General features: G+C 37.8%; 3 protein-coding genes across 14 annotated transcripts in view; 2 read left to right on the top strand and 1 right to left on the bottom strand.

Moving 5' to 3' along the window:
* LOC143881587 (lysine-ketoglutarate reductase/saccharopine dehydrogenase bifunctional enzyme) overlaps positions 1 to 6,243 on the top strand; it is a 37,766-nt gene extending 31,523 nt beyond the window's left edge. For 11 of the 12 annotated variants that reach the window (XM_077384762.1, XM_077384759.1, XM_077384760.1 and 8 more), the window contains 7 exons: positions 2,075 to 2,154; positions 4,242 to 4,400; positions 4,483 to 4,744; positions 5,323 to 5,431; positions 5,560 to 5,721; positions 5,809 to 5,878; positions 5,975 to 6,243. In XM_077384762.1, coding sequence (XP_077240877.1) covers positions 2,075 to 2,154; positions 4,242 to 4,400; positions 4,483 to 4,744; positions 5,323 to 5,431; positions 5,560 to 5,721; positions 5,809 to 5,878; positions 5,975 to 6,033 — 901 coding nt within the window. In that variant the 3' untranslated portion in view covers positions 6,034 to 6,243. The remainder of the gene's footprint in view (positions 1 to 2,074; positions 2,155 to 4,241; positions 4,401 to 4,482; positions 4,745 to 5,322; positions 5,432 to 5,559; positions 5,722 to 5,808; positions 5,879 to 5,974) is intronic. The other variant, XM_077384756.1, reaches the window with a different exon arrangement.
* A 1,564-nt stretch (positions 6,244 to 7,807) lies between these two features.
* On the top strand, positions 7,808 to 11,389 carry LOC143880853 (uncharacterized). The gene is made up of 3 exons (XM_077383828.1): positions 7,808 to 7,919; positions 9,058 to 9,147; positions 10,943 to 11,389. The coding sequence occupies exons 1-3, from the start codon at positions 7,824 to 7,826 to the stop codon at positions 11,363 to 11,365; spliced, it is 609 nt and encodes a 202-aa protein (XP_077239943.1). The 5' UTR covers positions 7,808 to 7,823; the 3' UTR covers positions 11,366 to 11,389.
* Positions 11,390 to 15,018: 3,629 nt separating this feature from the next.
* On the bottom strand, positions 15,019 to 16,592 carry LOC143880852 (RING-H2 finger protein ATL3-like). Its single transcript, XM_077383827.1, has one exon. It carries the CDS (start codon positions 16,302 to 16,304, stop codon positions 15,450 to 15,452), a length of 855 nt encoding a protein of 284 aa, XP_077239942.1. The 5' UTR covers positions 16,305 to 16,592; the 3' UTR covers positions 15,019 to 15,449.
* Between the last annotated feature and the right edge of the window lie 5,281 nt (positions 16,593 to 21,873).

Genomic DNA, 21,873 nt, shown 5'->3' with positions numbered 1-21,873 from the left:
ATGAAATAAAAAGAAAAGAGGAGAACCAGAAACCCTAGAAATGCAGGGAAAAAGAAAAAAAAAAGGTAAAGAAAAGAATTAACATTTTGTCCTTCCTCTTCTTCTTCTTCTTCGGCAACCGAGATGGAAGCAATCAAGCAAGCAAGCTTTTTTCGTATAACACTTTTTGCGCGGGAAAAAGGGGAGATGAAGAGTTCCCAAAAAAAAAATATCCATGCCCCACTAAAAGTTCTATGCGAAATCACTTGGAAAAAAGAGGAGACGGTTTAAGAAAATCCCTATTTTATCGGGATAAATTTGCGATAAAATCATGATTTTTTAAAATCCAAAGATAAATTGGAAAATAACGGGTTTTTGAAGGATTTTAAACTTAAAGATTTTGCAAATCATTGGGGGGGCCACGGCCCCCCTCACGCTATACGTGGTTCCGCCCCTGCCCGAGTCTGTAACGTTAAGTTCCAACAATTGTATCAGGTCTCACTTTCACAAGTCCTCTTCTGAAAACTAAAGTTTCCAATGGGCAACCTTCCATATTTGACCATCCAGTTATAGTAATCCATCATCTTTAGAAAGTGATGATGTTGATTGAACTTAGCTAGGGAGTTGTAGATCTTGAATTTTCCTTCAAGCTTTACTTTCCACCCAATAATAAAATTTGGTTCTCTTTACTTCTTTCGACTAAATAAAATATTTCTCAAAATTCTTGAAATGAAAATGCTAGTTATTTGAACCACGTATGGCATCTCAAAATTGTTTTTAGGTTCCATGCTTGCTCCACCTACCTATGCGCCATAGAGTAGCAAGGTATCATTGGTATACAATTGGTGAGTAATGGTAAGATCTCAGTTCTCAACTTTAAACTCCTCTGTAAGGCCACCTCTGCTAGCCTTATCCACCATCCTCGTATAGCCTCAGACACTATCGTAAAGACAAAAGGGAAAAATGATCTCCTTGCTTTAGACCCCCCAAACGTTTGTTTTTGAGCCGGTTACTAGATGTTCCTGTTTTATAGTTTGGCCACACATTTAAAGTGTGTCTTGAAAAGAGTGCTTGTGTTTGAAAATTGTTGAGAGAATACTATGTATCTTGTTCCCCTTTGTTAAACCAAAAAAGTGCTTCTCTTCCATTGCTGATAGGGGAAGCTAATTTACTACCTGAACCAAAAGTAATATGCCTTGTGGATTAAGGGTAAAATTTGGATGAAATGTAAAAGCATAGAAACCATAAAAGAGAAGGTAGATAAAAATAACCTCTGAAGTGGGCTTGCAAGATTTTGTTTGAAGTTGTGATAACATTTTCAGAATCAGGAAAGGATTGAAGATAAGGGGATCTGCCTGGAAGTAAGAAGTTTATTTCTTCTGTTTTCATTGTTTTGCGAAGAGAATATAAATATGAGAGATGAAAAATTTAAAGTTATCTTGTAGCATCTATCGCCTTCGCAAACATCGTACTCTAGCTCCTCTTTCTAGACAAAGTCATGGAAATAACCTTCTTATCTTTGAGTTGTCTTTTGAAGCTGGTCAGTAGTCCCAACTGTTGGAGTTTAGTTGACTTTATCCATAGAAGTCACGTCCAAGTTGATGCCGGATGAAAAATATGTCGGTCAATAGATGCAGTCCTCAGTAGTTGTGGCCACTTTCTTCTATTGAAAGAGTATGCAGTGTGTTCCACAGCCTTTATATCTAATTGTAATTAAATTCTCTCTCATGAACTTAGCCTTTGACCAAACATTAAATACTTTAGAATATCATACGTAGCTCATGAAAGCCTTCACAATGCAACACTTTATTTTTTAAATGTAACCTTTTATAAGGATTTTGATTTCTAATGTGGTTAATACTAACACAGCCCCATGTAAATAATGTGAATCGATATTCACTGATGGCTTTCAACAAGAATAATGGCTGGCACTCTGGTCTCTATCAGACATTCGCATTATGAAGACATCTGATTGGGTTATTTGATCATTTTCTGGATGATGCATGTGATGTGGCCTTTGGAGCTTCTGTTTACTTCTATGGAATTTTGATGGGAGTTATTTATGATATTAACTTAAAATTATTTTGCCTCTCAGTTGGAACCCAGCAGGAGCTATTGGAGCAGGGCGAAATTCAGCTACTTATAGGTCTTTAGGAGAAATTGTACATGTTGATGGTAAGATATGCAACCTGAAGGTTAAAATGGATACGAGGAAATATTAGGTATTATCATTTTTATCTAAGAGATGGAAAATATATCAAAAAATTAAATTTGATTCAAACTGGTTTTTCAATTCCCAAATTTGGCTCTATGAAAATGTCATCAATTTTATAATAGATCAGCCAAATTAGTTAATTGAATGGTTGAATCTTTAACATGTAGAGTTGGGAGTTGGTTCTTTGTACCCAAACAAACTGAGTTGACTTGGTGGACTTTTGATGTAATCCAGCCACTATCTTACCCATTAGAATTAGTTGAGTAAGTTACCATTCAAAAAAAAAAAAGAATTAGTTGAGTAAGTGAACTTTTGATCTGATCCAGCCATCATCTTAGCCATTTGATTTAGTTTTTTTTTTTCTATTGTACTTGTACGTGTATTATTTTCCTTTTATGTATTATTTTATTTGATTTATTAGCATTTTTATTTAGCCTAGATGTGAGAGATCTCCACATCAGTCTGTGGCCCACCTTACCCCTTTTCCATGGTCCATTTATTCGTTAAAACCTATATTTTATATCCTTTTAGCCAGGTCCCACTTATTTCTATTTCCTATTAGCTAAGCCCCTGAAACCCGACTTAAAGCCCTTTTAATGCGTTTTCTTTTAACCTATTTGTCAGTATAGCGTCCCAACACTTAAATAACTCAATCCCTTCCTATAAATACCACCTAAAAAAGTGTCAACTTTGAAAAACATGAAGAAACTCCATCCCATCCCTCCCCTCCTTTATCTTCTCTTCACCCCTCCCTCTCTTTCTTGAAGGTCAACTTCTTCCCCCTTTTCTTCTCTCCCTTTCGCCTCTCCTCATCTGCTACTCATTTTCCCCTCTTTTTCCTTCTTAATTCTTGCATTCATATCCCTTCTTTCCTCTTCACCCTTTCCGGTTGGGCTTATAAATTGTTCCTCTTTTAGCCCTTATTTTTCTTCCCCGTGATCCTCTTTCTCCCTTTTATTGATCTTAATCTTTCCTGGATCTTGATCTCCTTTTCTTTTCTTGATCTTGATCATTATTGGATTTTGATCTTTTCTAGATCATGGTCTTCCTTTTCCTTCTTGATCTTGATCTCTCCGATCTTATTTTTCTTGATCTTGACCCTCCATTCCTTCTCCTCTTATATTCTTGGTTGAGATCAGCCCTTCTTTCCGTCACTCTAGTTTTCGCTCTTTCTCCTCTCAGCCATAACCTGCGGCGGACGATCAAAGGCACGAAGCTCGAGACATCATTCCTAGGTACGGTTCGTATTCTATTCATTTTAGTAGTCTGCCCCCGTATCACATGCCTTCTAAACCTTTCCCATCGGACTTGCACCTTTATTTTCTCTATTCAGCCCTACCTTGTCACCTTTAATAACCCACCCAGATCATATTATCACCCTTTATTTTCTCACCTATGTTGGATATCACTTGGGTCATAGCTAAGTAGACTTTTATAGATCAGATTGTTATGATAGATTTTTAGTTGAGATTTTATTTTATTTCCCATTGGTTATTTCTCTTTTGGACTTATGGTGTGAAACATGCCTAGGTTGTTTAATTTCTATTTGATGAATGAAATCCAATGATGAGAATTTCTACAAAAACCTTTGCTGACTATCATGACCTGTTTAATCTGATTTTGGAATGCATAATTGCTGTTTTACTGAGATTAGAACTCATTTTATGCTCCTATATTCCTAGAAGTTCACTTGCGAGCCTACGTTTGCATCAGCTTTCTAGTTGAACAGTGTTTTTCGACGTTGATATTAATTTTGAAGGAGGACTTTAGTAGAAATAAGTGCTTTGTCAGAAGTATAAAGCGTTATCCACTCTACTTTTATGATAAACCTTTAAACTTCACAAGAGAGCAACTTCTACTTCTCCGATGTAGTTACACTTTAAAAGTTCTCTACATCAATCACATGATAATCATGGAGAAAATGTTCATTTCCATATGTCTGCATCTGGAAACTTTGAATGTTCTCTCTCAAAGAGATAAAAATATTCATTTTCCTTTGATAAGCACTCAAATGAGAATTGCACAACTTTACGATTTAAACTTGCAGGGAATGACCTTTATGATTCTGCTGTGAGATGTCGGATAGCTGATCTTCCAGCTTTTGCTTTGGAGTGTCTACCAAATCGTAACTCTTTGGTTTACGGTGATTTGTATGGGATCAGTGGTGAAGCATCAACTATCTTCCGGGCAACCCTCCGCTACGAAGGCATGATGCTGAGTTTTGGATTTATTTTTTCATTGTGGCTGCTTTTGTTTTCAAGTTCTTAACTTACGTCATTTTCATTTAGGATTTAGCGAAATAATGGGATGTCTGGCAAAGATTGGGTTCTTCGACACGGATGTGCATCCTATGCTGAAAGAAGGCAACAAAAAGACTACATTCAGTACTTTTTTGGAAGAACTTTTAAAGATTAAGACAAGTGAGAATTCAGTTGGTAGTGAGAATGCAGAAGGAACTGTGAGAGAAGAGAATGAAATCGTAAGAAGGTTGGTTATGCTTGGGCTCTGCAAAGAAAGAGCTACTCCAATGAATACGGCGAAATTTATCAAGTAAGTGACTGATACCTGTATTTTCTGTTTATTATTCAAATCTTACAATTTGATTTGAGTCCTACGAATACTATTTCACCATCCAACTCGAATCCTGTTTAATACAAATCATACGTGTCTCATACAATGCCCTCATAAATGGTGTGGCACCTGGTTTAACGATTGTTATTAGTTATGGTTTTTTATGCTGGTGAAATGGAACTGAAGGTAACTTACTAAGACTTGTTGCCCATGTTTGATTGGTCCAGAACTCTGGATGCTGTCTAAAGTTACCATATATAAGTGTCAACGAATGATATCCGCACTTGCATGTTTTAATAATAGCACCATTTTTATTCTAGTTACGTGTTGAAGGTTATTACAATTCCCAAAAATCCATCAACAGGCACTCAAAAAAGTGTTTAACAGATGAAGGGGTGCAATTATCAAAGCAAAGAGTACTGATATCGTTTCTGTAATTGTATCAGTAGATTTTTCTAATGTGATCCAGTTTAGTTTTCAAGACATATATTTTAGAATTGGAATGCCCTAGCCATCTGGAATTTTCTTGATAAAACTATTCTTCTGTGATGGAATAGATTTTTGGGACTTCATGAGAATGTGGAAATCCCCGCAGCCTGTCAGAGTGCATTTGATGTCACTTGTTTACTCATGGAAGAGAGATTAGCCTACACCAGTGATGAACAGGTACAAGTTTTCTTTTTCCCCAAACAACTGTTGTGTTGACATGTCCTCGACAGGGGTCCTTGTCAATAAGTTCTACAAATGGATCTTAGCTACTTCTTTTTTTTAATTTATCGGCTTCCACTGCACAGGATATGGTGCTACTACACCACGAAGTGGAAGTTAATTTCCCAGATGGCCGTCCGAGAGAGCATCACTGTGCTACTCTCCTAGAATTTGGGAGGACAGAGAACGGGAAAACGACCACGGCCATGGCTCTCACAGTCGGAATTCCAGCAGCTATTGGAGCTTTGGTACATGGCATTTCAATACCTTTCTATCACATCTTAATCCAACCAGTTTGAGGACTCATCTCTATAGTATTGTTCTTGATTTTGCAGCTCTTACTTCAGGATAAGATCAAAACAAGAGGTGTCTTAAGGCCTTTGGAACCCGAAGTCTACATGCCAGGTAAGTCTAATTCGCTTGTTTTCCATATAGGGAACTCCTTGTTGCTAAAACCATCTCTCATTTTTTTATTGTTGGATTGTTTTCCTTCATTGGCAGCACTGGATATGTTAGAAGCTTATGGTTTCAAGATATTGGAGAAGATGGAAAATGATTAAGCAGAATACCAGAGCTGTTAATTGTTTTCCTACAAACCACATTTCAAAAGGCTACCAGGGTGAAAGATCTATTACTTGTATATATTGTATATATGCTGTTCAGACTCGGGGAAAGAGCTTCCAATAAAGAGAGGGTTATTATTACCAAAAACAACAGTGAGGGTGTATCTATCATCATAAATGAAGGTTGTTTTAGCATCCTTTCCATCACTTCCAGATTGCATGGCAGTGTTGCTGGTTTTCAAGGAAGAAGGTCCAGCACCTTGTGTCATTTGTTATTCGGATCCAAAATTTACCTTATAACCGCGAGGGACCATGCTCAACCCCATTTATATCCTGATAAAAGTTAAAATCAATGCCCATATCTGGCCCATTGCCACCCTATAAAACACAAAATCCCTTCCAAATTAATGACTCCTTTCCAGTGAAATTAGAAAATAAGATTAATTTAAAATATTCTTATTTGCATATTAGGATCCAATTTAGTTGGCATCCAAAGAGGTGTTACATCAATGTTATGACAAATCCATGTTCTTGTTATTTTTCAATTATATCCTGCATTCGGATACTGTAAGAGTTAGTAAGGCCCAATTGCAGAAGCCCACGATGGGCTTTTATAATGAATGAAAAGTTGACCAACTAAGGGCATCTTTGAAAAGTTGGGCACTTACCGACCTTCTCACTTCTCACCCTCCTAACAAAATCCTAAAACCACCATCTCATTCGTTTAAATGTAAACCTCACCTTCTAAATGTAAACTTTAGCTTCCATATGTAAATTTTCATATAATTATTAAAATGTACAGTGGGGCCCAAATGAATTGATGATCTAAACCATTCATTTATTGGTCTCACCGTAGGTAATATATTAATATGTGCCAAAAATGGGCCCCATAGGACGATCCTAACCATTTAACATGTTAAGGTTTAAAATGGACAGCAAAGGATAGAAATATCCACAAATCGGAGGGTTAGAATCATCCTATTGGGCCCGTTTTGGGGCCACATCCTATTGGCATAGTGAACAAATAAATGAATGGGTTAGGTCATCCATTCCTGTGGGTCCGGCTGTGTTTTTTTAGGCCAACCCACCTATCATATAAAATCTCCAATAAAATTTAGTTCAGACTCAACGAGGCCCTTAATCTACACTGATTAGATGCCAAGCTCTTATCTAGAAAAATTCCCAACTACTGAAGCTCAAAAAAAAATAAAAAAATACACATACACATACACACACAATTAAGAAATGAATATACTCATTTTGACTCGAGTAAAATAGGGTGAATTAAATTAGGGCCGTTTGGATACCTCATATATTGTATTTGAATTTGGAATTGAGTATTGAATACAAAATGAATAGATATGCCGGCTCATGTTGAGGGAGAGAGAGAGAAGGAAGGGGGTATTTCCTTGTGGAGGGGAAAGGTTGAGGAGCAAAGAGGGTGAAGGAAACTGCGAGATCTGTGGATTTTCAATTACTTATTTCCAAAGCATATTTGGAAATCTGATTTTTTCACTCTCAGTCACTGATTTGGAAATCAAAGGATTTGATCTAGATCCAAATCACAGCTCATAAAGGGCTGCAACTGTGAGAAATCCAAATCCAGATCTTCTTGGCATCTCGCTACAAAAGGTAATTTTACACCTGTTTCACCTGTTTTGAGAAACAGGTGTAATTCCATATTTGTAAAATTCTCCAAAACAGGTGTAAAATTACCTTTTATAACACCTTATCGAGTGCCCTTAACAAAACCCATTAATGATAGATATACATACCATGTTCCATGCATGTTCTACCAGCATTTTTCAAGGTACATGATTTTGTATTTCATCATCATGATGAAGTTAAAGACCGATTTGCCCTTACGGATTTTAAAAGCTAAGGTATGAATGAGTCTTTTCACATCTGTTCGCGTAGGTTAAGCTCTCTGTCTCCCAGGCGCAACATATACTTACTAGCCGTTCTCTACCACCATTTCCCTCTCAGAAATCAAATGCTTCCGGGGAATGCGGCATAACGGTCGTTGCCATTGATTCCAAATTCCTTCTAAAAAAACAATCAACAGCCAGGAAATCATTTTTCCCTTTTTTCCTTTAAAGAAAGAATATTTTTTCTCATGCTTTCATCTCTAAAAACACTACCTTTTGATCTCTGTGTCTACTAGTCTTTCTCAATCTCTTCTTGAGCAATCTGCAAATTCAGAAAAAAAAGGACTTTCAGGGTTTTAAGGGTTTCTTAGTTTCTTCTAGGTAAAGCAAAATATAATTGCTTTTTCTTTTGTATGTGTTCTGTTTTTCCTTTTTCCCTATATGGGGTCTGCTTTGAAGAAGAAAGTCTAATTCATATGCTCCAGTTTTAGATTTTATTTTCCTTTCTGGGATTTCTTTAACTTTTCGTGGCTAAGTTTTGTCCCTTTACCCCATTGAGAAAGACTTTTCTCTTCTTGATTGGGCAGTATGAGAGCCTTACAGTCAAAGGAAGAGAATACAAAGTTTAGAAAAACCAAGCTTTTTGTTTCTTGTTATTGTTTTTTGGGCCTTCTTCTATTGTGTCTTTCCTTTTCTTCTTTATCTTTTGTGATTTGTTTTTTTTTTAATTTTCCATTTGGATTTTGATTTTTGGATGTTATTATGGCTTGGATTTTCTTGACTTAAAAAGAAAGTTAAAAATAACTGGTTAGAAAAGCTCTGAGTTTCTTTGGTCTTCTGGTTTATAAGACCTTTGTCCATTGGGATTTTGCTTCTCTTTGTCTCCTTTTGTGAGTTTTTTTTATTTTGAGTTTTATTTTGATGTGAAATTCTATAATTTTTGGGTTTCTATTTGGGATAGCTCTGAGGCTAGTATTAGTGTGCAATCTATTTCAATTGTGGTTGCAATTTGTTTTTTGAAAACTGACATCCAAACCACCCTTGAGTTTCTTTCTTGTTTCTGTTTTTGGAACTTGTAAGGTTTTAAATTTATTTGCTTCTCTTTTCTCTGTGATTTTACTTCATAATAATGTACCATTTTACTTGTTTTCAGAGAAAGATGAAGAGAACTCCAATATTCCCAAAATCAGAGAGTGGTTATTGCCATGCCGATGGATTTGATGCTCGTATGGATTTTTCAGTGGTACAATATCTAAATTCTATTTCAATTTATCTTGACTTATGCGTGTAGTGTAATATTCCATATTTCCATTCATCTGTTCCCTACAAAAAGATGGACACGTATTAAAAATCTTACGCATCGAAACAACTCGAACCCACCATTTTGATTTTTTTGCATAAACAATTAGCCTCCATTTGGACACATTGATTTTATAATCATGGATTTTACAAGCTAAAACCTAGATTTTAAATGCGAAAATAAGGTGGGTTGCCATTCAATCTTGTAAAACACAGTTTTAGCTTATAAAATCCAGGTTTTAGCTTGTAAATTCCAGGATTTTACAGATCTAAATTATAAAATCCATGTATCCAAACTGCCACTTTACAGGGGACTGATGGAGCGCATTAGGCCAAGTCCTTTAAACCTATCCCATACCAGGTCGGGTCCCACCTAGTCCCATAGCTAAGTAGGTCCCCACTTACGACCATAGCATTCCAACATGCTTCTGCATTTAATGAAATTAGTATAGTATGGCCTATTTTGGTTGTTCTTAATTAGCCTTCTAGCCACCTAAAAACTTCAAAAGGAAATTATACTATGAGAAGCCTTATATTGAGAAGCACATGAGAAGTCGGACCCAGGCACACCCACATAACATCAATGTGATTCAGACCCTTCATTTGATAGGCTGTCCCTAGTACTGTGTATATGACACAAGTAAAAATTAATCCCATAGGTTGATCCCAGCAATTTGATCAGTGGCTTGCAGATGGACGACTAAGAAAAAGATGCACAATGGTTCACATCAAGTTTAATGATCAAAATGGTTGTAAATGTTTGAAAGAGTGATTTTAGCTTTGTGCCACTTACTAACCAGAGTGCTCGGCTGAAAGAACTGGTTCAGCCTGAAATCATGTGGTTTTTGCACTGGTCTGACTTCTTTTCTTTTTCTTTTTTTAATGATAAGATTTCATGCACACGACTGAGGCAGTCGAGGCAAGAAGAAGTATATAGAAATAGAAAGAAAGAGCCAAAAAAAAAAAAAAAACAAACCTCAAGGAGGAAGAAAATAAAAAATCTCTAGAGTAGATCTAGACACACCCAACCGAGCTAGTCTATCTGCCTCACCATTAGCTGATCTCTTGACGTGGTGAAAATGGACTAAGCGTCCCCCCACTCGATCGATGATCTCGTCAATATCTCTGAAAATCTCCAAGGGTGAGGGGATATCTCACCCAACCATCGGATGACATTGAGGGAATCGCCCTTCACTCTAAGGTTGTCCATGTCTCTGGCCACCACCATTCTTATCCCCTGTAATATCGCTCTAACTTCTGCCTCCTTAGAGTCCTTAGAACCAACCGGGCCAAAGAAGGCCCATTTGGTGGATCCATGCTCATTTCTAAGAAGGCCTTCAATGCCCGCCGGCCCTGGATTGCCAAGACTGGAGCTGGCGAAGGTTAACTTAAACCAATTAGTATCAGGAGGTTTCCACCTAGGTGCCACAACCTCCTCACACTCTCTGCAAAAGCAGATCTCCTTCCAGCATCTTCTGATGACTGAAGTCAGAGTACAGACTGAAACTAGGGAGGATTTTAGACCATGAAAAAACTGGAGAAAGAATCTTTGCATAAGAGGAGGATGCAGTTCTAACTACATTCTTGAATTATCACTATTTAGGCTCATGCTCTCTGCTATTTTAGCATAAGTGAGATATAAATTTAGATGATAAAAGGATTGAATTCCCTTCAATTCAATTTCTATGTAACTATAGAGAAATTCTTTCCACTAATCTAATCTTTTTAATGTCTATCAGTTCTTGGAAGAAGCGAGAAAGCATGCGAGCCAAACGGAACTTAAAGCCTTAGCACCATTCTCAAACCAGGCATTAAAAAATGCATCGCTGGATGAAAAGAAGAGCAAGAAATCATGGAAGAGTTCCTTGTTTTTCTGGTCCAAATCCAAGAAAAGAATCAAGCCTCAGGATGACGTACGCACTACAGAACCACAGAGTGGCACTCATGTTCCTAATCTCACGCGTCGTGCTGTCTCAGGTCCGATATATGGGAGCGATGAACAAGCAGGTCCCACTCGCCGGGGTGGTCGACCGACTTCTGGTCCTCTTGCTGGTTTTCTTACTCCGAGAAGGGGAGATTTTGAAACACCCTACATGTCCCTAGACCAGCTTAACAACCCAACTCATGTTCAGTCATTTGGTCCCATTTACTTGGTGAAATAACAAACATGATGCATGAGGTTGTTTTAGTCGGTCACTTTCTAAAATCATGAGAATACTGCTCTAAAGACTCGCTCGTGCGTGCGAGCGCGCGCGCGCGCGCGTGTGTGTGTGTGTGTGTGTGTGTGTGTGAGAGAGAGAGAGAGAGAGAGAGAGAGAGAGAGAGAGAGGTTTATTATAAGGATTAAAAAGTTTAGTTATACATGTTAATAAAGATTGGCTCTTTGAAATTGTGTCTCTTTTTTTTCTTTTTTCTTTTTTCTTTTTTTTAATGAAGAACTCTGAAGTCCTAACCCTGCCGATTTTAGAAATTTTAGAAACATACGAAAGTTGAAGAGAAGAAAATGGTGCTTGGCAATATATAACAGGTCCATGGCAAAAAACAAAAAGATTACATATGAACCATTGCTTGTATAGCTTCTGATCAATCAAAGGTGGGTCGCTCTATACATTCATTGAACGTACCTTACTGAAGCATTCCTATCACATCACAAATTTGCAGAAGACATCCTTGTGGATGGCATTTATATCGCCCATTGAAGAAGACAACGTTCGTTGAACCATCTTCATCAAACTTTGATCAGCAAACCAATGGAAGGTATGAACTATGAAGAATGAATGAATTTTTTTTTGGTTTGAAGGGTTCTCAATGGGCAAGGAGTAGGAAATCAAATTAGAGAGAATAAAAGCAGTAATTGAGAAATACAAAAGCATGCCGAATCCCGGCATAGGAGTGTTTTGAACCTGAAAATTGTATAAAAACTTAATTTCACCTGTCCTGTTTCCTCAATGGAACAATACAAATACAGATCAGATATCCTAAATGATTGGTAAGAGGACATACGACCCAGGAAGTTCTGATTAGACATAGCACACAAGAAAACGGGTGCAAACTATGCACTTCATTTGAAACGGGTACCATAAGGTTGTCTTCGTCCTTGGTTTCAAGTTTGTATTTGTACAAAATATAACTACACTAAAAGAGAAAAGATTACAGGTGCAAGTCAACGGGCGAAGATTGCTCAACATAGAAGGAATCCCACAAGGCTCCTTATTTGACCAATTGATCTGCAAGATCGTTGGCACTCCTAGGAATATGGACAAAAGAAATAAATCTAACATCACACATTGTAGAAATTTCATTAAAAAAAAACACTAGCTAATCTCCAAGGACCCACACTCTTACCTTGAACCCAAGAAATAACATTAGACGAATCACCTTCCTCCTGCTCCCTAAATATGTTCATGCCGAGGTAGATAGCCTGAACGTCAGCCTCTGTGGAGTCTGTTAAGCCAATCTGACCTGAAAACACATGAACGATGATGTCATTTTTATCTCTAAACACACCCCAATTCCTGCTTTGCCGGGGTTGCCAAGGGAGCAACCGTCAACATTGAGTTTAAGAGTATTGGGGGAGGGAGGTTTCCAACAAGCTGATTTCTTCTTCGCAGCAGTGCCAGACGAGATCATCTTCCAATTCCTAATAATGCACGCAAAGGAATAACCCCCAAAATCTTGGCGACGACTAGCCCATGTAGCCACATTGAACTTGATCTTCCAAGCTAGAAGGTAGGGGGGCACACTTCTTTCTTTCTTTCTTTCTTTTTTGATTGGCAAGGGGCGAGGGAGACACTTATTCTAAAAAAAATTGAGCATTTCTTTTGTTTGGGTCTGCCAACACCAATCCTCGAAACCTCAACCGTTGAGGTTTAAGAAAAAATTGGAAAATTTCTTTCTAGCCAAATCTCCGACATAACCACGAAAGGGATGAGGAACCAAAGAATCTTTCCATAGAACCTAAACCAGACCAAGGCACTTGGGATGTGTGCCAAATAGATTCTGTGAAATAGGTGTATTCATACCGGACCTTCTACTGGGAGAGGATATATTTTCAAGGTGGTCCGTAATTCAAATATTTTCAGCCTTGCTAGAAGAATAGTGACGAGATAAACCAATAGATAGCTCACCAAGGGACCTTTCATCACAGGATCTCTGTCGCTCTATAGTCAGTGTTATGGTCCTATCTAATAGCCTCAAGAAATCATATTCTTCAATCTCAGTGACGGTACATTGTGTATTGTCATTCCTTACATTTGTACCCTGAGATACATCCATAACAAACGCTTACATTCTCCAACTTTTCCAAAAATGAAAACAATGATCATACTTCTGAAAAGTTCAAAAATCTATAGAGAAAAAGGTAGGAAGGTAACCAATCCTGACGAGTAATGTCTCCGGCGAGAGGAACTACGAAGCATGCATAAACTACAAGTGATCCTAACCTTAAACCAGCTCTGATAGGTATCCAGTTGCTTTTCCTGCTCAAACAGCAGGTCTGTTTGTAAAAACTAAAAACAGATTTCACCTCCAGTTCTCATTCATATACGAACAAGGATTTATAGGGGAGACGATGGATTCAAAAACCTGATTTGGGGAATCTATAATATGATCCATAATGCTAGGTGATGTTCTCCTTTTTGTCGATTATGAACTTTGGTCACAAGTTGGTGTGGAGTAACAGAGCCAGTCTTGCCCCAAGGGGACAAGTTTTCGTAGTTGAAGAGTAGAACTTTGATCCTGACTTTTAATACATTCAATGGTCGGCTAAATCACATCATAGATTCCATAGAAATGGAACTTTGATCCCTCACGCTCTATCATGCTTAATAGAACTCATCCATTTTTTCTCCTCTCTCATGGCTGTATAAAGTGTTTATATATATAATTTCTGAAAACAAACTCACTCCTAGTCCAACAAGGAGGCAATAACGATAGGACCCCACAAAATTGAGTGGGAACTGAGACAAAAAAGAAACAACACAAGGCATCGTTTTGCTCATCAGTCCCCTCAATTGGCAATAGTCGGGCCTCTCTCTGCTGAAATCTTGCTGAGATATAAATCAAGTCGGATTTGTTTAACCCCTTCTTGGCTCTTTTTTTTGGTACTTCTACTCTAACTGTATCTCCCTCTCTAACAAAGGCTTTTCTATCCAGTAAAATCGTACTCAGTCAAGTGTTTCGAGTATTCAATCAACATAGTACATTCCAAGATTGGGTTATCACAAAATATAGAAAAGCCAAGAGCTTCAGGTCATGTCCCATTATACAAACTGATACGGTGACAGCATGTATGGGCCTCTTTGGTTACCCTGAAAGTCATTTGCATATGATCTTATATGCAGTCTTATTTGAATATAATCTTTTTTTAGTGGGATATTTGAATATAATATTATACGCAAATAATGTTTATAATGCTTTATATCTTAGTTAATGGCTTCCAAAGCTCCCTTATTGTCGCATTTGCAATCAAGAGCAACTTAAAATAATCTTCGTTGGCATATAAGAACTGATTTTGGTGGTACCCAGAGAGGGCCGATATTACATGAAGGCACTTGAAAAATGACAGTAAGAAGTAAGATTGCATGAAAGTGATGAACAACCTCATGGTACTATAAATTAGATAAAATCTCGCATATTCGCATTAGCTAAGCAATCTTAAAGATGAACTGCTAATTTTGAAGTTTACATACTCAATCTACCAGAACAACTTCTAGCCAAAAAAAGAAGTAATTTATAAACCCACACATACAACATATGCCTCTAGAGTTTCAGCATTTGAGATAGAACAAAAATCCACACAAGAATCAAGACAACATATACTGAAGGAGGTGGTGTATTTTTCATTCAGTAGAGAAAACAACTCTCTGTACAGTAGTGATTTCCAAGTGCCGCTGTAGCGCAGCCACATTGCGAGAAGTATCATACAAACTTAAGAGAATCATAAACATCTAGAAATGCTCTAAATGATGATTTTCATCACTGTAGATGAATCAAAGAACATTGACAAAAAGAAGAAAAAGGAAAGAACAAATTCCCAATTCAGGGAAAGAACATAGTATATTTCTGACAGTCGGATAATCCAACCCCATCTCAGAAGAAACCTGAATACCTGCAATTCTCGACCCTCCAGTCTAAAACTGAAGCCCATTTTTTTTCCAAAAAAGCATTCATTCGCGACATTGACTGCGAATCTCAATCTCTTCCAACTGATGAGTCTCAATATCAGTATCAATTTGGCATATGATGTTATGAATCCATAGGCATTTTTGTACTCTGAAGAACACTCCCTCCTACACCCTGCTCAATATCACCAACAGTAGGACTAGAAGGAGCAACCCTTTTCTCCCTACTTAATAGCCTCTTGAGCGACCTCAACCGCGTTGGGGTCGGAGACTTGAATTCATCTTCTGTCAATCGAACAGATGGCGATGATGATGAAGAAAAGCTCTCAGCTACCCGTCTAGGTATCTCAATCACCAACATTCCATTTCCACCTGGCTTAATGGAAGACGAAGCCCCTTCTTCCGAGGCCGAACGCCCAGCACTGACCTGATCTTGACTACCCCAAAACAGAACATTCGTCGGGAAATTCCGCACTCCATCTACTTGATTTGTTGCCTCCGGAACCTGAATTTCATCAGGATTGGAGGATGGGGGAGCAACTGGACTTCTACAGAGTGGGCAAGTGGAATGGGATTGAAACCACATGTCTATGCAATCCAAATGGAATCCATGATTGCATTTAGGGAGCAATCGGGCTTTCTCTCCGTCAGACAATTCGCAGAGGCAGACCGCACATTCTAAACCGTCCTTGAATTCTTTGGACTGGAACATTACAACAGGGAGGGATCTGATGACAGAAGGCTCGAGCCCGTGACGCGGGGCCAGAGCCTGGTCAGCTGCGAAGTTAAAGCGTCTACGGCTACGAGAGCGGCTGCCGTCTGCGTTGCGACGATGCCAAAACCACTTGGCGTATAGATGGAGGAAGATTACAAAGACAACAGTAAAGAAGAGAACAATGATTGCAGCCACCATAACCTTACTTGTTATGGCTATAGCATCTTGGTTTGCCAGGGGACCATCTCCATTGTAACCAGACATGACAAACCCAAATTTCAGCAACACCCAGAACTGATCTTTGTCAGAATTGCCTGGAAACCAAATTTCAGAAGAACCCAGTATAAGTTTTCTGTTTCTTAGGAGGAAGTGGGTGTGTTTGTTAAAGGTAGGAGGTGGAGGAGGTTTTAAAAGAGGAAGATTGAGAGGGGTGATCAGTTTAGGGCGGCTATGAACGTTCTACTATGACTTCAAACCCGTCTTCAATTGGGGGGCTTCTTGGCTCCTGCTGGGGTTTGAACGTTTCTCCCCTTTCACACGTCTAATGCACTCATGAACAGAGATGTTGATTAACCGAGGCTTAACTTTGAGTTTACTACTCTGTGACCATTGTTATGTTCTTAATGATCAATTTGCGTGATCAAGACCGTTGATTTGGTGGATCCTAATGAGGTGAGATGTGGGTGATAAATTCCGTGTACGTTTGAATGACTATGTTTCGAAACTTCCAAACTAAATTAAGAGTCAATTGGTTGGATTTAAAAAGATCAAAGTCAGAGTCAAACACGAGCAAAATGAATGATTTATGCAATGACTTTTCATCTTCGTGTAAACCGGCTCGCCTGCACAACAAAGCAATGACTAGAATCTTTGACCCTAAAAAACTTTTCTAGCTTGAAAAACTCACATATATTTGATGGGATTTGCTAGGGACCATACGATAAGGCATTTCGCGGGTAGGCTGTTGCATGAGAGAGCAGCCACCTTAGATGGATTAATTCAGTAAGACAAAATCTGTTGAAAGGTAAGCCTCTTTGACTCTTAAAACTTTTCTAGATTGAAAAAGTGACATATATTTTTGGTGGGATTTGTTAGGTACCATCCCATAAGGCATTTTGCGGGTAGGCTGTTGCATGAGAGAGCAGCCACCTTGGATGGATTAATTCAATAAGACAAAATCTGTTAAAAGTAAGCCTATGTGGCTGCTCTCTCATGCAACAGCCTGCCCATGAAATGCTTCCTGGGAAGGTCCCTAGCAAATCCCATATTTGATAGAGGTAAAGTTAAATGAGTTTTCCTAAAGAGCAGTGATATAAATCCGCCCCATTGAAAGAATAATACACCCCCATTGTAACAGAAATTGAAGACCAGAAAGGGGGTGTATTATTCTTTCAAGGGGGGGTGAATTTCTCACTGCCCTTCTTAAATCCTACGCCGTAATTTCAACAAGTTAATCCGTGTCTGTATATCTTGCTTAGGAGGCCATTGATTTCTCTATAATGGGAAAATCTGTTCCTGGGATTGGCTATCCTACTTGGATATTATATCTTGGATAAAACCCAGGAATGATTGCAAGCTTATACAAGGATAAAATCCAGGTTTCATATCCCGAGGGAGAACAACCCTAGTGGGGTTTGTTGGTATGGTGTCAACCATGTAATCCTACCTGCTCAATCAGATCTTCAAATGATGGTTGGCACAAGGAAACCCTTTTATTAGGCAATGCGTCATATGATGGTGGGCACAACAGCAAATCCACATTGTAGAGATTAGATCAACAGCTCTGGTATTGTCAGGTTACAATATGGCTAAAAAGTACAGGTGAGGTTCACATGTTTCATGATCCAAACCCTTGCTAAGGCCGTGCGGGATTATTTTATCCTCGGGTAGACTTGTTATCTTCTATTCATAATAACCTTTCTTTTTTTTTATAGAATACTAGTTGCAGACCCGGCACGATTTTTTTTCTTTTTCTTTTTCTATTGCATTAACACTTCACTGAAGAAAATGAGAACCACCACCATAAGGGAAATTTATTGTAATGTCATGGATTGCAAAAACCCTATTAAAGAAACAAATATCAACCATGTAGAGACTTAAAGATCTTACTATCCTAGAGTCCACTGACGACCGCATGATAATCAAAATCAGATATATAAACAAATTAAAAGATGATAATGAAGAAATTTTTAGTCTCACCATTAATGGATCCTTATGCACGAAAGATCTTCAGCAGAGAATGTTTGGATACCGGGGGTAGGCGTTTTGGAGAGAGAGAGAGAGTAAGAAGTATACCTTTTCTAAAGGAGTCTAAGGAAACGTTTTAGGAAGACTCCAAATAAACCGATTTGGAAGGAGTCTAGATTTTGTCGTTTTTATTTGAGAGGCATTGTGTGGTAGCAAGAAACGTGGGTGGAATATGGGAAGCCATTTGGATTTACCGTTGTATCTCGGTTTGTCATTGAAGCTTCAATTTCCATTTTTTTAATTAACGCCACATATGACTAAAATTAAAAAGACAAAATCTGAGCCTGAAATTAGGAACCGTATTAGTATGGGAAAACCGATTTGTTAGATGAAATAAAGCCTAATTAGTACATATTTTTCTATTGAGATGCATGATGAGGTTCGAAACTATAATAAAGCCTAATTAATAGGAATACTTGAGAGAGAGAGAGAGAGAGAGAGAGAGAGTTAACATTTTTAATTATTAATAATCCTTTCTATACACAGAAGTTCTGTGTATATTATTCTTTCTCTTAAAAGGAGCTATACACAGAAATTGTGTGTATATGAGGGGGTGACACGTGGCAGCACCACGTTGTGCGACATTCAGCTCTACTTATATATAATTAGATTAGATTTGTAGAACAAAATCGGTGAACTATTGAGAACATTATAAATTTGTCCAAGCAAATCACTAGAACCACTTATCCTAGGATTTCTATTCCCGTGAAGGACAGCTCCAATTACATTGCAACCAACCCATTTAGGTCAATCCCAGTGTTTTAAAACGTGGACGCGAGTCAAAACGCAGCAAAAGAAAATCCTAGTCAACTCGGTATGACATAGTCGAGGACTGAATTGATGCAGCTGAGTACCCGGTTGAGGCGGGCGTATATTAAGAGAGTCAAAAGGAGTTTTGATTAATGACTTTGTAAGGCAAAATATGGAGTCAGACAATAACGCAACCAAGGCAAGAAGGGAGTCGACTCGGGGAGTTGTCGGATTGGAGGAGTCGGAGGAGTCAACGATGGTGCAGGAAAGTTTTAAAACTATGGTTAGTCCAATTAGGATTGCCAATGGGTCAAGCCAGTCAATTGATCCAATTGGACACCTAAACTCATACTAGAAAAAGCTTTTTTCTGTGAATATTTTGTACTTTCCATACTATATATAAAGTGAGGCCTCCTACTTTATAGAGGCAATAAACATAGAAGAAACTAAGTTTTTATTTTCCCTCCTACCTTTTAGAGGCAAAAAATGGTTAAAAAATATCATAGTTCTTATTTTTGTAATAGAGCAACCATCGCTCGCCCCCTTCCCCCCATTCTTCTTCTTCTTCTTCTTCTTGCTAGGATAATTCTTATCATATTGGTAGCCTTGGCGAGATCTAACTCATGCATCCTAGGTGGGCCAAGTCCAATCGACTATTAGTCCATGAGGAGTTTAACAACTAATTAAGGTGTTTATCACCTTGAAGAATCGTTGTGGGGAAGGGGATTAGAGAGAGGAGTTTAACAACTAATTAAGGTGTTTATCACCTTGAAGAATCATTGTGGGGAAGGGGATGAGAGAGAGAGAGAGAGAGAGAGAGAGAGAGAGAGAGAGAGAGAGAGAGAGATGTAATGGGACGTAATGGGAGTCTCTTCTCCCATCACATTGTTATATTTAAGATCTAGGTCCTGCTCGTATGCATGTGAAAAGTAGTGCCTATTGCCGAAGCTTGCTTAGCGAGGAGTGAACCAAGGTTTGAGGAGCTTCACTGTAGATTCATGAGGATGCATGTCACCTCAACGAGTGAAGTCGCAGAGGCTATTTGGGATCTCCTTGAAGTGACCCGTGAGGGGACCAATCAAGTCAAGGAATTCAAAATAAACTTGTTGGTTCACAAATATGAATTATTCTAAATGGAACCATATTAAAAAAATTGAGATATTTACTAGATCTACTAGCATCACTAACGTATTGAAACCACTTGGAAGAAGTTATTCGTGGGTGGAATTAGTGAACAAAGTCCTTAGGTCATTGACGATAAGTTGGGATGCAAATGTGACGGCTATTCAAGAAGCAAAAGATCCCTCAAAGCTCACATTAGAAGAACTTATAGGATCACTCATCACTCATGAGATGATCATTGACAACCGAGATGTTGAAGAGAGAGAGAGAGAGAGAGAGATAATAAGAAGAAGAAGTATAGCATTCAAAGCATCTTTATCAAGTGAAGAAGAGAGTGAGAAGGAAGAACTTCTTAGAGAATTCAAGAAATTATGAAGAAGAAAAGATAAGAAGGAAAGAAGAAAGTGAGTGAAGAAAAAGAAGTCTGGTAATACAAATGCAAGAAACGAGCCTATATAAAGCCAAATTGGCCCCTCAACAAAGCCACGTTCTCAAAAGACAAAGGGAGGAGGAATGACAAGAAGAAGAAAGTAATGTTCGCAATGTAGGATCTATTAGCCATTTCAAAAAAAAATGTAGGATCAATTAGAAGCAAGTGATGTACTTCCATGAAGGTCAACTGAAGAAGAAGACACCAACATCTGCTTCGTGTGAGTCATCCACGAAGATGGGGTACCGGATGGTGATAGTGATATATCTTATGACAAATTAGTTGATGCTTTAAATAAACTAATTAAAAAAAAAACAAAGCTTTGAAAAAATCTCCTTCAAAATTTTCAAAAGAGCTGGAGGATTTGAAAAAAAAAGTGATTTAACAATTCCCAAAAATGATGATTCGATTGGTCAATAAAATGAAGTTTTGAAAAAGGAAATCAGGACTTTGAAAGAAGAAAATAATGGGATGAAATTTGACCTTATTCGACAAATGTAAGCATTGAAAGATGAAAGTGAAGAATTAGTAAATGAATTGAAAAACAAAAACAAAGCATTTCATACTAAATTGGATGACTTAACAAAAGTATATAAAGTCTTGGAAAATGAAAACAACGAGTTTATCAAACAAACTCAAGACTTAAGGAGAGAAAATCAAAACCTAATTTCCAAAAATATTGATTTAAGATTATGTCTTGACAAGTTCATAAATGAAGATCAAATGATTGGCATAATCTTTAAAAGTTAAAGATTCTCAAATAACAAATGAAGACATTTTCAAAATGCATCTTGTGCTCATGCAACCCCTTCCACATCAATTAGAAGTCATTATTGTGGAGAATTGGGGCATTGTCAATTTAATTGCAAATCTAGAAAAATGCATGATGTTAGAGTTACGTGGATTAAGAAGAAAATCTCTTTGAAGACGGACCCAAGAAAACATGGGTTCCAAAGATCCTAGCATAAACATTGCTAATATAGCCATCTAGATTTAGGAGTCAAAACTAAATGGGTTAAATATTCTTAAAATGAAATGGAAATATAAAATCATTCAAGAAAAACTAAAATAGCCCAATGATTCAACATTAATTAAGGGAAATAATTAAAAAATTATTGGAAATTGTGGACAAATTTGAATCTCTTATAACGTTATCTTTTTGAAACAAAAAGGGAGAGTTAGATTTTACTTCAAATTTTGATTTAGGAGAGCTTTAAATTTGGACCATCTCATTTGATTATAAAACCCCTCATAAACTATCTATTTGAATTAAAAAGGGGGAGT

The sequence above is a fragment of the Tasmannia lanceolata genome, unplaced genomic scaffold (genome assembly GCF_043159265.1).
Source record: "Tasmannia lanceolata isolate RefF3 unplaced genomic scaffold, GAP_Taslan_0.1 ptg000007l, whole genome shotgun sequence".
Lineage (NCBI taxonomy): Eukaryota > Viridiplantae > Streptophyta > Magnoliopsida > Canellales > Winteraceae > Tasmannia > Tasmannia lanceolata.
The sequence above is the reverse complement of the archived record's forward strand: the minus strand, read 5'-3'. Positions and strand labels throughout refer to the sequence as shown.

Coding starts and splice junctions, on each gene's coding strand:
- LOC143880853 (XM_077383828.1), top strand. CDS start 7,824: ATGTTCTACCAGCATTTTTCAAGGTACATGATTTTGTATTTCATCATC. Junction 7,920..9,057: donor TACGGATTTTAAAAGCTAAG/GTATGAATGAGT, acceptor ACTTGTTTTCAG/AGAAAGATGAAGAGAACTCC. Junction 9,148..10,942: donor CTCGTATGGATTTTTCAGTG/GTACAATATCTA, acceptor AATGTCTATCAG/TTCTTGGAAGAAGCGAGAAA.
- LOC143880852 (XM_077383827.1), bottom strand. CDS start 16,304: ATGTCTGGTTACAATGGAGATGGTCCCCTGGCAAACCAAGATGCTATA.